Source organism: Ornithorhynchus anatinus, chromosome 3 (genome assembly GCF_004115215.2).
Source record: "Ornithorhynchus anatinus isolate Pmale09 chromosome 3, mOrnAna1.pri.v4, whole genome shotgun sequence".
Taxonomy (NCBI): domain Eukaryota; kingdom Metazoa; phylum Chordata; class Mammalia; order Monotremata; family Ornithorhynchidae; genus Ornithorhynchus; species Ornithorhynchus anatinus.
In genome coordinates, this window is record NC_041730.1 from 46,519,970 (window position 1) to 46,536,944 (window position 16,975).

Genomic DNA, 16,975 nt, shown 5'->3' on the forward strand with positions numbered 1-16,975 from the left:
AAATTGGAATATTTCAGCTTCAACTCTAAACCACCGTCTTAGGAAACCACAAAAATAAAAACCTCTGTGAGTGACAAGCAGAATAAATGACTCCAGGACTAATCCCCTCATATTATTCCTTTACAAAAGCTTGGTAAAGCTGGCGACTTCACCTTGGAGTCTGCTCTGATTTTCTCTTCAAAGCTCAGGTGAATGCCGTTTCACCAAAGACATCTGGGTCTTAAAAATCCTCTCCCCAAAATTTATACCGGCTAAAATATTCCGAGCCAGGCACTAACCATGAGGCATTCTCGCTATGATCGGCATTACCCCTGGAGCAAAAAATTGCACTTCCCTTTCTGATGGACTTTAAGGAGCAAGCTGGCTACGCCTGATGATAAAAAACAAACAAACGGCAAGCAGTCACAACAACAGCCAACTTGGAAAACATACACCGTGGTCCTTCCCGGCCTGCCAGGTTAAGGGTCAGAAAGAGGGTAAATTAGAGAAAGCCGCAAAGTCTCTTTTTTCAAGCATTAGAGCTTAATCCGCCTGTCGCCTCATCCATTTTGCAAAATTCTCGGAAAGGAAGCAGAGGGAATCACCCTCTTCGGAGAGGGTAAGCTCGCTGAGAGCAGGGAACGGGTCTACCGACTCTGTTATACTGTCCTCTCCCAAGTGCTTAGCCCAGTGCTCTGCAGACAGTAAGCGCTGGGTGTGCAGCATCGATGAGAGTGACTCTGGCCAAAACCAGGGACGGTATTGGGTACAAGAACTTCAGGGGCTCACGCAGAGGAGAGGGGCTGATCTCTCTGGACCCGTGAGACTCGGTGCCACGGAACTAAGCCCGAGCCATCGGTCACTCCATCCTATTTACTGAGCGCTTACTATGTGCTGAGCACTCTACCTGGTGCTTGGAGGAGTACAACATACCAGAGCTGGCAGACACAGTCCTTGCCCACAGTGAGCTCGCCAACTAGAGGGGATCTCCAAGGCATCTCACACAACGTTTCCCTCCGGCTCCAGCGGACGAGGGGCTACTCGGGGGTGGACGGGGATTTGCACACAGGCGGGGCATCCTTCCCGGACTAAACCCCCCCCATTTCCTCCCCATCGCCCCCACTTTCTCCCTCTGCTCTACCCCCTCTCCCCGCCCCACGGCACTTGTGTGTATATATGTACATATTTATAATTCTCTTTATTTACATTAATGATGTGTCCGTATCTATAATTCTTTTTCTTTATTTCGATGCTATCGATACCCGTCTGCTTGTTTTTGATGTCTGCCTCCCCCGCCCCAGACTGTGAGCCCGGCATGGGTGGGGGAATCGTCTCTATCTGTTGCTTGAATTGTACTTTCCAAGGGCTTAGTACAGTGTTCTTTACACAGTAAGCGCTCAATAAACAGGACTGAATGAATGAAAGGACTGGGACAGGTGCTCCCTTCCAAGGGTGCCTGGGGAGAAGAGGGGAGAGACACGGCACGGGGCGGGATGTGAGGGGCATTGCGTGGGGGGAAGAAGGGTGGGTGGGTGTTGTGTGCTCCTGTGCGTGCACACAGAGAGGCAGTGTCGGAGTGTGGGAGAGGTGATGGATGAAAGAGGCGTGCTCGAGTGGAAGGGAGATGGATGCGGGTGGGCTGGGCAGGAGGACCCAAGGCACCTGGGATGCAGGGATAGGATGTGGGGAAGGGAGGTGGGGATAGGATGTGGGGATGGGATGCAGGGATGGGATGCGGGGATGGGATGCGGGGAAGGGATGCGAGGTTGGGATGAGGGGCTGGGATGTGGGGACGGGATGTGGGGAAAGGATGTGGGGATGGGACACAGGGAAGGGATGCGGGGATGGGATGCGGAGAAGAGTGCAGGGATGGATGTGGGCATAGGATGTGGGGATGGGATGCGGGGATGGGAGGCGAGGAAGGGATGCAAGGTTGGGATGCGGGGATGGGATGCAGGGAAGGGATGTGAGGTTGGGATGCGGGGTTGGGACGTGGGGATGGGATGTGGGGAAGGGAAACAGAGATGGGATGCGGGGATGGGGTGCGAGGTTGGGATGTAGGGATGGGGTGCGGGGATGGGATGCGAGGTTGGGATGCAGGGATGGGATGAGGGGTTGGGAGGCGGGGATGGGATGAGGGGTTGGGACCCGGGGATGGGATGCGGGGATGGGATGTGGGGTGGGGAAGCTGTGCTGGCCAAAGACAAGGAAGGAAAAAAAGGGGTTAAAAAAAGCACACATTCTGGGGTCCCTCCAGGGCTCTGCACCCGCGGGCAAACACACACATATACACACACATACACACATTCCCCCTCAAGGATGTGAGGGGTGCGGAGTGCATCCACCCATCTCTCCCTTCCCCCCTAGAATGATGCCCTCTGGCCTCAACGCGAGGTATTCCCTCCCTATAACCCGCAGGACGCCTTTTATTCATTCAGCCAGCCAGTCAGTCATATTTATTGAGCGCTTACCGTGTGCATAGCACTGTTCTAAGCGCCGGGGAGAGTACAATACACCAGTGAAGAGTGGCATTTCCTGCCCACAACGAGTTTACAGGCTAGGGGGGAGGCTTACAGTCTCAGCATAATCCTCACCCTCGGAATTTATAGAGCGTTTACTGTGTGCAGAGCACTGTCCTAAGCGCTGGGGAGAGTACACTACAACAATAAACAGTGACACTCCCTGCCCCCTCCCAGGCCAGAGGGAGCCAGCGCGCTCAGCGTCACCCTCATCCTCGGCATTTATTGAGCGCTTGCTGTGTGCTGAGCACTGCCCTAAGCGCTGGGGCGAGCACGCAGCAAGAGTTGGCGCGACCCGATATTCCGCTCCACAACCAGCCGCAGAAGGGGCTACGTAGACCACCCCTCCTCTGGCTCGGATCGCCCCCTTCCCACCCCCAACCCCACCCGCCACACACACCCCGCACACAAACACCGCCCGCACACACCCACCCCTTACCCACCCACACCCAAACTCACACACCCAGCCCCCCATACCCACGCACCCACTCACCCACACCCACCCGCACCCACCCATCCACACCCACCCACTCCCACACACACGCACACACCCATCCACACACTCACCCACACCCACCCCCCCCAAACACACACCCATCCACACACACCCAGCCACTCAGCCACACACTCCCTTCCCCCATCCACACCCCCCATAACTCCCCACCCCCCCAAACACCCCCCACACCCACACCCACACCCACCCATCCACACCCCCACACACCCCCACACACACCCATCCCCACACTCCCCACACTCCCCCATACCCACCCATCCACACACTCCCCCCCAAACCCAGCCACACTCACCCACTCCCACCCCCCCAAACACACACCCATCTATCCACACCCCCCACGTCTCCCACCCACACCCACCCATCCACACCCCCCACGTCTCCCACCCACACTCACCCACCCACACCCACCTCCCCCATGCACACTCCCCCCCCCACACTCCACACACACATACACTCACACCCACCCATCCACACCCACCTCCCCCCCGCACCCCCACCCATCCACACCCACACCCACCCATCTACTCCCACCTCCCCCATGCACACCCACCAACCCATCCACACACTCCACACACAGATACACTCACACCCACCCATCCACACCCACCTCCCCCCCGCACCCCCACCCATCCACACCCTTCCCTCCCACACTTTCCCACCCACACCCAGCCATCCACACCCACCCCCCCCACCCATCCACACACTCCCTACCCACACCCACTCAGACCCACCGATCCACCCACTCCCCACGCACACAGCCCCTCCCTCCCCCCACCCCCCAAAGGGACAGGTGTGACCGCGCCCCCCGGCCCGGCCCGGGCCAGGCCCTTGTCCCGGGTGGCCCCCGGGGTCCCCACGCGTGGATGTGAGGGAGGGAGCGAGGGTCCGTCCGTCCGCCCGTCGGGCCGCACCTTGGATGTGCTGGTTGATGACCCTCTCCAAGCGGTCGAGGCGGTCAGCGATCCTCAGGGTGTCGGCCCTCTGGGCGGCGGGCCGGGGCTGCTGTCCGGGGCCGGGGCCGGGGCCGGGGCCGGGGCCGGGGCCGGGGCCCCGCAGCTGGACGCTGGCCAGGTAGTTGGTGACCCAGCCCACGTAGAGCAGGCAGACGATGTTGGTCATCCCGCTGAGGATCACGCAGGTGGACACCAAAGTTTTGGTCTTCCTGGTGCACACCATCCTGGGCTCCCTCCATAGAGAGCCGCTCCCGCCTCCGCCCCCGAGGTCCCGCACCCGCCGGCGACCCCCCGCGGAACACGCAGGACCGGACCGGGACCGCCCCGCGTAGGACCGGACCGCACCGCACAGGGCCGGGCCGGGCCGGACCGCACAGGACCGCACGGGACCGGGCCGGACCGCACAGGACCGCGCAGGACCGGACCGCGTCGCCCAGGACCGGACAGGACCGCACCGCTCAGGACCGCGCAGGACCGGACCGCACCGCACAGGACCGCACCGCTCAGGACCGCACAGGACTGGACGCACCGCCCAGGACCGCCCAGGATCGGACAGGACCGGACCGCACCGCTCAGGACCGCACAGGACCGGGACCGCACCGCACAGGACTGGACGCACCGCCCAGGACCGCCCAGGATCGGACCGGACAGGAGCGGAGCGGAGCGCACCGCAGAGGGTCCGGTCCCGCTCCCGCGGACTGGGGCGGGTCACCAACTTGGCACTTGTCGGCGGGCCCCGGCCCCGGCCCCAGGCTCGGCCCCGACGCGGGCACGGGGCGCGGGGGCGCGGGCGCGGGCACGAGGGAGGGAGGGAGGGAGGGAGGGAGGGGAGCCCGGACCCCGAGCGACGAGGGCCTCAGCCAATCGGATTCCTCCGCCGCCGCCGCCGCCCAATGAGGATCTGCCTTTCCCCCCCTCCGCCCCGCCCCCGCCGCCTCCGGGCCGTCAAACCCCTCGCCCGCCCGTGCCGCGCCCGGACCCCGGGCCCTCCGCCCGCTCCGCAAGGCGCTCTGCCCACCACCCCCGGAACAGTCTGTCCCCCCCACCGGACCCTCTGTCCACCCTCCAAGGCGCTCTGTCCACCCCCCCGAAACAGTCCGTCCACCCCCCAAGGGGCTCTGTCCACCCACCGGACCCTCTGTCTATCCCCGGACCCTCTATCCACCCCCCAAGGCGCTCTGCCCACCCCCCAAGGCGGTCTGTCCACCCCCCCGGAACAGTCTGTCCACCCCCAAGGCGCACTTGGAATGTACAATTCGGCAACAGATAGGGACAATCCCTGCCCCTGGACCCTCTGTCTACCCCCAAGGCGCTCTGCCCACCCCCCAAGGCGATCTGTCCACCCCCGGAACATTCTGTCCACCCCCAAGGCGCTCTGTCCACCTCCCCGGGCCTTCTTTCCACCCCCCAGGCGCTCTGTCCACTCCCCCGGGCCTTCTGTCCACCCCTCAGGCGCTCTTTTCCCCCCCACCCGCGCTCTGTCCATCCTCCCGGACCTTCTGCCCAACCCTCAAACGCTCTGTCCACTTCCCTGGGCCCTCTTTCATTCAATAGTATTTATTGAGCATTTGCTATGTGCAGAGCACTGTACTAAGCGCTTGGAATGGACAATTCGGCAACAGATAGAGACAGTCCCTGCCTTTTGACGGGCTCACAGTCTACTCCCCCTCCGGGCCCTCTGTCCATCCCTCAGACGCTCTGTTCACCCCTCGGAGAGGTCTGTCCACCCCCTCGGGCCCTCAATCCACCCCTCAGGCATTCTGTCCACTCCCCCGTGACGCACTGTCCACTCTCTTGGGGCTCTCAGTCCACATCCCCAGCCCTCTGTCCACCCCACAGGCACTCTGTCCTCCCACCCACACTCTGTCCATCCCCCTGGAGAGCTCTGTCCACTCCTCCGGGCCCTCCACCCCTCAAATGCTGTGTCCACTCCCCCGGGCCCTCTGTCCAGCCCCCTGCGTGGCACCCTGTCCACTCCCCCGGGATGCTCAGACCACATCCCGGGCCCTCTGTCCATCCCCCCAGGCACTCTGTCCATATCCCGGGCCCTCTGTCCATCCCCCAGGGGCTCTGTTCCCCTCCCGGGCCCTCTGTCCCCCTCCCCCCAGGAGCTCTGCCCATTTCCCCCGCACCCTCTGTCCACTCCCCCCGGGCCCTCTCTCCTCTCTCCCACTGCTCTGTCCAAGAGAGGAGAATGCCCAGCGCATCCCAGCCCCTTCTAGCTCCTGCCCTGGTTATTCATCCCCACCCCGGCTGGGACTCCTCCTGCAGGGCCCTCGGACAGTAGCTCCTGAGGGTGACTGGCATGATCCTTAGCTCGGCATGAGCACCTGGGGGGGACAGAAATGCCAGGCGGTCGGACCATCTGGAACACACCCAGGCATGAGAGATTTGCCCTTTGCCCTCCAGTGAAGTAGGTGGTGTTTGTGTGATTATTTAATCTCATAGATATCAACTTTTCTTTTTCAGTTCAAGGGTGAAAAGGGAGCAGGGGTTTTAGGGGGGACAGGCTTCAAAAAACCCAAACAGGGCTGAAAAAAAAAAATCTCCATTTTAGGTCTTTTTCAGCCCTTCTTGAAAACTCTCAGATCTTGCCAAACACTTGAGTTGAACAAACCCGGGGGACCAGCTCAGAAAGCTGGGGAGACAATCTCACCCACGGGATTTAGCTCCTGTGTCTGGTTATTCTTATAATTTCCCTCTCGGGGAAAACACCCATTCGACCGGCTGCTCTGCGGAACGAAGAATGGGCCGGCGCCCTCTCTCCCACGGTGTAAGGGGGTCGTGACCCTGCACAGCCGGGTCATCGAGAAGAGTCCCAAGTCCCCTCCTGGACTTCCCTGCCCTCCTTCCCGGGGCTGAATCTCTCCCTTCCAACTCAGGCCCCCAAAACTAGCAGCTTCCACTTCCAGACCACGCGGTGATTTCTAAATCAGAGAGCAGCCCCGCGTGTTTAGATGTGAACCGAGAATTAAAGGTTTTGATGAAAAGCTGAGGTGCGAGCCACCCTGCCACCTCATTTCCCCATCTCGATACCCAACTGCATCTTTGACTGTGAGCTCCTTGTGGGACAGAGACTCTGTCTGACCTGATTTTATCTCACATCCATCCCTGCATTTAGTACCCTGTTAGGCACATAGTCAGTGTCTAACAAATATGATCCACCCCCTTCCCAATCCAGCTCCTGGAAGAGCTCATCCAATTTAAGCTCAAAAGCGTGTGTGTCTGTGTGTGCGCACCAATGTAAAAGAGACAGGATTTTTGCTGCTCCATAATGTAGAGAATCAAATCAGAGAAATCTGCTGCCTCCAAGAGGGAGAAAATGATCTTTTCCTTCTCTCTCTGCTCTTTCCGCTCAACGAAGGGTCAGAAAGTTCCCTTGAACTGAAGTAGTTATCCTTCCTCCCCACAGCCCCTCCTCCCGTCAGAGCAGGAGAGGGAAGCTCTCCCCAATTCCATGCAAAGTTAGCCAAAGGTACAGACCCAACTTTTCCAATCATTCTAACAAGGAAAATATCCACGCTGTAGAATGTTGGATGTTTTCATTTCTGGGGAAATAACATATCCTTTGAAAAATAGACTGTGAGGTTTTCTTAGCTCGATGGATTGGACGGAATACTAGTAACACACTGAGGTTGCTGATCGTTCAACCCAAGAGATCGCTTGGTCTTGACTTCTCAACTCTCTTTCCACCCAATATGGAGTTTGGCCCAACCTGAATTAATCAGTGTGTGACCCCGAGCGAGTCATTTAACTTCTCTGAGCCTCAGTTGCCTCACCTGCAAAATGGAGTTAAGACCGCGAGCCCCGGGTGGGATGTGGACTGTGTCCACCTGATTAGCTTGTATCTACCCTGCGTCTAGTACGATGGTACAGCGCTTAATCAATATCATAAAAATAAATCAGATTGGCGCTGAAGGGGATGTCCATTTAGGGATGGAGCCTGCCTGGTGGAGGACCGGGGAGTCACCTACACTCCCTTCTCTAATCCCAGTCCCATTCCCATGCTACATGGCTACACACAAATCAGCGCAGGGGAGGCCCAAAGCCTTCACATAGTTCAATTCAATAGTATTTATTGAGCACTTACTACTTGCAGAGCACTGTACTAAGCACTTGGAATGTACAATTCGGCAACAGATAGGGACAATCCCTGCCCATTGACGGGCTTACAGTAGTTCTGACGTAGCAGAGGGATGGCTGGCTGTGTTCATAGCTGCTGCTTGCTTTCAAGGCTCCCTTGCCCCGGAATCCTTCCCAGATTAAAGCCATCCATTCCCTTGCTAATTTAACACATTCCATGACTCACTCCTACCCCTCGATTCCTTCTTATAATTATCGTATCTACTTAAATAGTGAAGGCTCAAATAACACTGATGTCGCCTGCCCAGAAAACATCATCAGCATAAACCATGCTCATGATTCGTTTAATCTATGGAAATTGGAGGATTATGCTCTTGAAGTCTCGAGTTTTGTTTGATAAACATTTGTCAAAAAATTAAGAATTGAATACATATAAATGGACCGGGCTGTCAGTTCTCCTATAGCATAGGGGTTGAGTGCTCTAAGAATCCACGTACCTCCCCCACCTCCTCCTTCTCCCCTTTGCACTTGTATACGAATCTTTTATAGTCTATTGCTTTCTCCAACCTGTTATTCATTTTAGGGCCTGTCTCCTCCTAAGCCCCTTGAGGGCAGGGATTTGGGTCTACTTGCTCTATCGTACTCTCCCAGGTACAGTGCTCACACACGCAAAGCCCTTAATGAATAAATGAATAAGGAAGTAGCATGGCCTAGTGGAAAGAGCATGGCCCTGGGATTCAGAGGACCTGGGTTCTTATCATTCATTCAGTAGTATTTATTGAACACTTACTATGTGCAGAGCACTATACTAAGTGCATGGAATGTACAATTCGGTTCCACCACTTGTCTGCTATGTGGCCACAGTAAGCGCTCACTAAATAAATGGGAAAGCTGCATGACATAGTGGATAGAGCACGAGACGTGGGAGCCAGAAGGGCATGGGTTCTAAACCCGGCTCTGCCACTTGACTGCCGTGTCCCTTCACTTCCTCTGTGCCTCAGTTGCCGCCTCTGTAAAAGGGGGATTAAGACTGTGAGCCCCATGTGGGACAGGGACTGTGTCCACCCTGACAACCTTGTATCTACCCCAGCGCTTATTACAGTGCCTGGCGCATAAGAAGTGCTCAACAAATGCCAGAAAAAAATACCATTGATTAATTGATTGATTGGGGTAAGGCCTCTGGGAGGACACTGAAGGAAACTAGAGGGGCTTCTGCTCCCCTTTACTGAGTAATCTGCTGCAAAGTGTCATTTCGGGAGATGGTTCTGACCTCACAGCCCAACACTAACTTTTGGAGAGATGCTCTCTCAGTCGAGGAGGAGAAGGAATGGGCTAAGGCCCCCCTAAATCCACATTACACAATCGCCTTAACCTCTCTCTCTTCCAAACACTCCAGGGCGATTCCAAATATTGCTGTCACCTCCAAATGACATTAGGAAAATGTCAACCTTTCCCGATCCCTCTCACCACCCTTAAAACCATTTTAGCAGATAGAGCATGGTCCTGGGAGTCAGAAGGACCTGGGTTCTAAACCCAGAGAAGCAGCGTGGCTAGGTGGAAAGAGCACGGGCGTGGGAGTCAGAGGTCATGGGTTCTAATTTCCGCTCCGTCACTTGTCAGCGGTGTGACTTTGGGCAACTCACTTAAGTTCTCTGTTCCTCAGTTACCTCATGTGTACAGTGGGGACGAAGACTGTGAGCCCCCACGTGGGACAACCTGATTACCTTGTATCTCCCCAATGCTTAGAACAGTGCTTGGCACATAGTAAGTGCTTAACGCCCTTCCCCCCCTCCTCCCCTTGCACCCACAGCTACTTTCAAGTGTGGCCTCTGGAACCCCCGCTCTATTACAGGCAAGCTACCTTTCATCCATGACCTTTTCCTCTCCCGCTCTCTCCTCCTCCTCGCCCTTTCGGAAACGTGGCTCTCTCCCGAAGACACGGTCTCCGCCGCCGCTCTCTCCAGCGGAGGCCTCTCCTTCTCCCACTCCCCCAGACTCACCAGTAAGGGAGGAGGCGTCGGCTTCCTCCTCTCGCCCCGATGCCGCTTCCGCACTATCCCTCCTCCCCCCTCCCTCTCCTTCCCCTCCTTCGAAGCCCATATCATTCGCCTCTACCACCCACTCCAGTTACTTGTCGCCGTCATCTACCGCCCTCCCGGTCCCACCTCCGACTTCTTCAACCACCTTGACCCCTTTCTCACCTTCCTCCTCTCCTTCTCTCTGCCCACTCTGATCCTTGGAGACTTCAACATCCATACGGATGTACCCGACGACTCCTCTACCGCCCGCCTGCTATCCCTCCTCGACTCTGCCGACCTCCTCCTCCACCATACCGCGCCCACTCACCGACTCGGTCACACCCTCGATCTCGTCATCTCCTACCGCTGCACTATCTCCTCACTCACCAACTCTGAAATCCCTCTCTCTGACCATAACCTTCTCACCTGCCTCATCTCTCACACTCCCTCCCCCTGCAAATCTTCGCTACGGCCCCACAGAGACCTCCGCTCTCTCGATCCCATCCGTCTTTCCAATAGCATCTCTCCTCACCTTGCCGCCCTGTCCTCTCTTCCCACTCTCGACGATCAGGTCTCCGCTCTCAACTCCACCCTCTCTACTCATCTCGACTCTCTCGCCCCCCTTTCCCTCCGCCGCTCTCGCTCCACTAACCCACAGCCCTGGATCACCTCCTCCGTCCGCCTCCTACACTCCTATGCTCGAGCTGCTGATCGCTGCTGGCGAAAGTCCAAACACCAAGCCGACCTCACACACTTCAAATTTATCCTTTCCTGCCTTAACTCTGCCCTCTCCTCCGCCAGGCAAAGCTTCTTCTCCTCCCTCATCGACACCCATGCCCGTCACCCCCGCCGATTGTTCCGGACCTTTAACTCTCTCCTTAGGCCCCCTGTTCCTCCCCCTCCCCATCTCTCACCCTAATGATCTGGCCACCTATTTCCTCACGAAAATCAACACGATCAGGTCTGAGCTCCCCAAAGTCACCCCTCCGCCTCTCCCCTCCCCCCCAGCAACCCCCTCCCCTACTTTCCCATCCTTCCCTGCAGTATCCTCAGAGGAGATCTCCTCCCTCCTCGCAAGTGCCACCCCCTCCACCTGCGCCTCGGACCCCATTCCCTCTCACCTTCTTAAAACCATCGCCCCTGCCCTCCTCCCTTCCTTAACGTCTATTTTTAACCACTCAATCTCCAAGGGCTCCTACCCCTCTGCCTTCAAACATGCCCACGTCTCCCCCATCCTAAAAAAACCCGCTCTTGACCCCACTTCCCCCTCCAGTTATCGTCCTATCTCCCTACTACCCTTCCTTTCCAAAATCTTAGAACGAGTCGTCTACAATCGATGCCTAGAATTCCTTAACTCCCATTCTCTCCTAGACCCCCTCCAATCTGGCTTCCGTCCCCTCCACTCTACCGAGACTGCTCTCTCTAAGGTCACCCATGACCTCCTTCTTGCCAAATCCAATGGCTCCTACTCCATTCTGATCCTCCTTGACCTCTCTGCTGCCTTTGACACTGTCGACCGTCCCCTCCTCCTCCATACCTTATCTCACCTTGGCTTCACGGACTCTGTCCTCTCCTGGTTCTCCTCTTACCTCTCTGGCCGATCATTCTCGGTCTCCTACGCTGGAGCCTCCTCCCCCTCCCATCCTTTAACTGTTGGAGTTCCTCAAGGGTCAGTTCTTGGCCCTCTTCTGTTCTCCATTTACACTCACTCCCTCGGTGAACTCATCCGCTCTCACGGCTTTGACTACCATCTCTACGCAGATGACACGCAGATCTACATCTCCGCCCCTGTCCTCTCCCCCTCCCTTCAGGCTCGCATCTCCTCCTGCCTCCGGGACGTCTCCACCTGGATGTCGGCCCGCCACCTAAAACTCAACATGAGCAAGACTGAGCTCCTCATCTTCCCTCCCAAGCCCGGTCCGCTCCCAGACTTCTCCATCACCGTGGATGGCACGACCATCCTTCCCGTCCCGCAGGCCCGCAATCTCGGTGTCATCCTTGACTCGTCCCTCTCGTTCACCCCACACATCCTATCCGTTACCGAGACCTGCCGGTTTCACCTCTACAATATCGCCAAGATCCGCCCTTTCCTCTCCACCCAAACGGCTACCTTACTATTACGGGCTCTCGTTATATCCCGGCTAGACTACTGTGTCAGCCTTCTCTCTGACCTCCCTTCCTCCTCTCTCGCCCCGCTCCGGTCTATTCTTCACTCCGCTGCCCAGCTCATCTTCCTGCAGAAACGATCTGGGCATGTCACTCCCCTTCTTAAACAACTCCAGTGGTTGCCTATCGACCTCCGCTCCAAACAAAAACTCCTCACTCTAGGCTTCGAGGCTCTCCATCACCTTGCCCCTTCCTACCTCTCCTCCCTTCTCTCTTTCTACCGCCCACCCCGCATGCTCCGCTCCTCTGCCGCCCACCTCCTCACCGTCCCTCGGTCTCGCCTATCCCGCCGTCGACCCCTGGGTCACGTCCTCCCGCGGTCCTGGAACGCCCTCCCTCCTCACCTCCGCCAAACTGATTCTCTTTCCCTCTTCAAAACCTTACTTAAAAATCACCTCCTCCAAGAGGCCTTCCCAGACTGAGCTCCTCTTCCCCCTCTACTCCCTCTGCCATCCCCCCTTTACCTCTCCGCAGCTAAAGCCTCATTTTCCCCTTTTCCCTCTGCTCCTCCACCTCTCCCTTCCCATCCCCACAGCACTGTACTCGTTCGCTCAACTGTATATATTTTCGTTACCCTATTTATTTTGTTAATGAATTGTACATCGCCTTGATTCTATTTAGTTGCCATTGTTTTTACGAGATGTTCTTCCCCTTGACGCTGTTTAGTGCCATTGTTCTTGTCTGTCCGTCTCCCCCGATTAGACCGTAAGCCCGTCAAACGGCAGGGACTGTCTCTATCTGTTGCCGACCTGTTCATCCCAAGCGCTTAGTACAGTGCTCTGCACATAGTAAGCGCTCAATAAATACTATTGAATGAATGAATGAATGAACAAATACCATCATTATTATTATTATTATCATTAAACCCAGCTCCACCACAAGTCTGCTCTGTGATCTTGGGCAAGTCACTTAACTTCTCTGGGCCTACTGCATCTATAAAATGGGGATTAAGACTGTGAACCCCATATGGGACAGGGACTGTGTCCAACCTGATTAGCTTGTATCCAACCCAGCACTTAGAACAGTGCTTGGCACACAGTAAGCACTTAACAAGTACTATAATTATTAAGTACCATAATCACAGATCCAAACTTGCCCTCATGTTACCGTGACCTTATGCCTTTATTTATACCCATCTTCAAGGCTTGTGTTAATGTGTGTGTTTGATTCAACACCCGATTTATTTATTCCAATTCCACTGTCTGCTAATATGAATGGAAGTTCTTTAGGCTTCTGTTTCACTTTCCAAAATTCCCAACTGACATATTCCCTCTGTCCCCAAATCCTGTCGGTTCCACCTTCGCCACATCACTAAAATCTGCCCTTTCTTCTCCATCCCAACTGCTTCCACTTTAAGCCAAGCACTTATTCTATCCCATCTTGACTACTACATCAAGCTACTCACAGACCTCCCTGCCTCCTGTCTCTCCCCACTCCAGGCCAAACTTCACTCTGTTCCCCAGATCATTTTTTCTGAACATCCATTTAGTCCATGTCTCCGTAGTGGACCTCCACATCAAATTGAAACTCCTTCCCATTGGTTCAAAGCAGGTCGGTCTAGGTGAGCAGTGTGGTGAGTTTTTGCTGCTCAATAATGTAGAAAATCAAAGATCCCGGGCCTGGGAGCCAGCTGTAATCCCAGCTCTGCCACTTGTCTGCCTTATGACCTTGGGCAAGTCACTTAACCTCTCTGGGCCTCAGTTTCCTCATCTGTAAAACAGAGATACCCCCTCCTACTTAGAGTGTAAGCCCTAGGTGAACAGGGTGTTTGTCCAACCTGATTATCTTGTATCTACTCCAGTGCTCAGTACAGTGTTTGTCACAGTAAGTGCTTAACAAATATCACCATGGTTATCAAAATTATTTGTCGTTCAAACAGCTTGCCCCCTTCTACTTTACCTCACTGAATTCTTACTAAAGCCCAGCTTGCACAATTTATTCATCTAGTACCTGTTCCATCTCTCTGCCCCAATCCTATCTCACCATTGACTCTTTCCCCACATTCATTCATTTACTCATTCAGTCGTATTTATTGAGTGCTTACTGTGTGCAGAGCACTGTATTAAGCTCTTGGGAGCGTACAATAGAACAATAAATAGAGACCTTCCCCAGCCCCAATGAGCTTACAGTCAAAGTAGGGGCTTACAGTTTTACATCTCCCCTCTGCCCTGGAACTCCCTCCTCCTCATGTATGAGAGACCACCACTTTCCCCCCTTTCAAAGCCTTATTTTATTTAGGTCATGTCTCCTCCAAGAGGCCTTCTCTGATTAAGCCCTCTTCTCCCTGACTCCCTTTCCTTTCTGCATCTTCTTTGACCTTTGAGCACTTGATATTCACCCCTACCTCAGTCCCATGTGTACACCTGGGTACATATCTTCCCCTCTAGACTGAAAGCCCATTAAATTAAAAATTAAATAATGGTATTCGTTAATCGCTTACTATGATGTCCTAAGCTCGGGGGTAGATACAAGGTAATCTGGTTGTCCCACGTGGGGCTCACAGTCTTCATCCCCATTTTACAGATGAGGGAACTGAGGCACAGAGAAGTGAAGTGGCTTGCCCAAGGTCACACAGCAGAAAAATGGCAGAGCCGGGATTAGAACCCTTGTCCTCTGACTCCCAAGCCTGTGCTCTTTCCACTAAGCCAACGCTGCTTCTCATTGTGAGGTGGGAAACATGTCTACTAACTCTATTGTACTTTCCCAAGCACTTAGTACAGTGCTCAGCAAACTGTAAGTGTTCAATAAGTACTTCGGATTGACTGATTGATTGATTTATCTTAGAATCCTGCATTTTAATCAGTAGGTGCTCAATTAATATGATTGCTGGGATGACTTCTAGGTTAGGTACCATCCTGCTTTCATCCAGAGTCTAAACCTGTGTTTTTCACAATCAGTCTTTTTTGAGAGTAGAAATGCTGAGCGATGATATATTTTCTCTTTTTTTATCCTTGAATGACCCCAGATGCTTTATTTGAAGAGTCCATTCCAAGGCCTAAGAGCCCTCAGCAAATGATACTGCATTTTCATCCCAGGGTGGAGAGAAGATAAAAATAGAGATCGCAGCGAATGTGTCTACCAACTCTGTTATGGTGTACTGTCCCAAGCTCTTAGTACAATGTTCTGCACACAATGAGCGCTTAATAAATACCACTGAATGATGAATTGATTGATTCCCAAACCAAGGAGACAGATTGCCGCAAAGGAGAACCATTCCCAGGAGAGCACTGAAGCAGTGAATAGGCCACAGTGTGTTTGGAAGAATGGCCTAGTGAAAAGAGCATAGGATTGAAGAAGCAGCGAGGTCTAGCGGAAAGAGCACAGGCCTGGAAGTCAGAGGTCAGGGGTTCTAAACCCAGCTCCACCACATGTCTGCTGTGTGACCTTAGCCAAGTCACTTCACTTCTCTATGCCTCAGTTACCTCATCTGTACAATGGGGATTGAGACTGTGAGCCCCATCTGGGACAGGGACTGTGTCCAGCCCGATTTGCTTAGATCCACTCCAATCTGGCACACAGTAAATGCTCAACAAATAGCAGTTATTAACAGTGTCTGGCACATAGTAAGCACTTTACAAATACCATAGTTATCATCATTACTATTGATTGTTAGTCAGGATACCAGGGATCCCATCCCGGCTCTGCCACCTGCCTGCTCTGAACCTCTTCTGAGCCTCAATTTCCTCACCTGCAAAATGGGGATTAAATATTTGTTCTCCCTCCTCCTTAGACTTTGAGCCCCTTTTGGGATGGGGATGGTGTCCAAGCTGATTATCAATCAATCAATCCATCAGTGGTATTTATCAAGTGCTTGCTGTGTGCAAGCACTAAGTGCTTGGGAGAGTACAGTGAAACAGAGTTGATAGTTATGTTCCCTGCCCATAACAAGCTAATCATGGGTTTACCCCAATGTTTGAGGCATAATTAGCACTGAATAAAGCCACATTTATAGTGATGTGTATTAAATCTACAGAAGAACTAATCTAAGACTGATCGGTGAAGGCAAGGGTCTTTCTGTTCTTTCTTTGGGTCGGGAACGGGTTTTTTTTCTCTGTTTTTATGGTATTTGTTAAGCACTTACTATGTGCCAGGCACTGTTCTAAGCACTATGGTAGATACAAGGTAATCAGGTTGGACACAGTCCCCGTCCCATATGGGGCTCACACTCATAATCACCATTTTACAGATGAGGTACCTGAAGTCCAGAGAAGTTCAACGGCATGTTCAAGGTCACACCGCAGACAAGGGGCAGAGCCGGGACTAGAACCCAGGTCCTTTTGACTCCAAAGGCCCGTGCTCTATCAACTAGGTCGGGCGGCTTCTGTTTAATGAGTCGAATGAATCATTCTGGTCAAGCCCATGTAGACGCATTCAATCGGTGGTATTTATTGAGCGCTTACTCTTTGCAGAGCACTGTACTAGGTGTTTGGAAGAGTTCAACAGAATTAACAGACACATTCCCTGTCCATAATGAGTTTGCAATCTAGACTCCTCATATGTCACTCTTTTCCATTTGACAGCTTTTTGATATGCCAAGTCTTTTCATTCATTCAATCGTATTTATTGAGTGCTTTTTGAAATGATCAAATCTTTAAAGGGTCATATCTTTAAGCACTTATCTTCAAGTGACCATATCTTGAAGTAGTATATTATAAATTATTGATTTATATTAAGGTCTGTCTCCCTCTTGAGACTGTGAGCTGGTTGCAGGCAGGGAACTTGCCTACCAAGCCTGTTGCGCTG

At 53.9% G+C, this 16,975-nt stretch overlaps 1 protein-coding gene across 2 annotated transcripts in view; it reads right to left on the bottom strand.

Annotated features, from left to right (window-relative positions):
* Positions 1-4,732, bottom strand: part of GALNT18 (polypeptide N-acetylgalactosaminyltransferase 18) — a 199,987-nt gene extending 195,255 nt beyond the window's left edge. Inside the window, exon 1 of one of the 2 annotated variants that reach the window (XM_029061515.1) lies at positions 3,924-4,732. In XM_029061515.1, the coding sequence (XP_028917348.1) occupies positions 3,924-4,188 (265 nt within the window). In that variant the 5' untranslated portion in view covers positions 4,189-4,732. The remainder of the gene's footprint in view (positions 1-3,923) is intronic. The other variant, XM_029061514.2, reaches the window with a different exon arrangement.
* Positions 4,733-16,975: the final 12,243 nt, after the last annotated feature.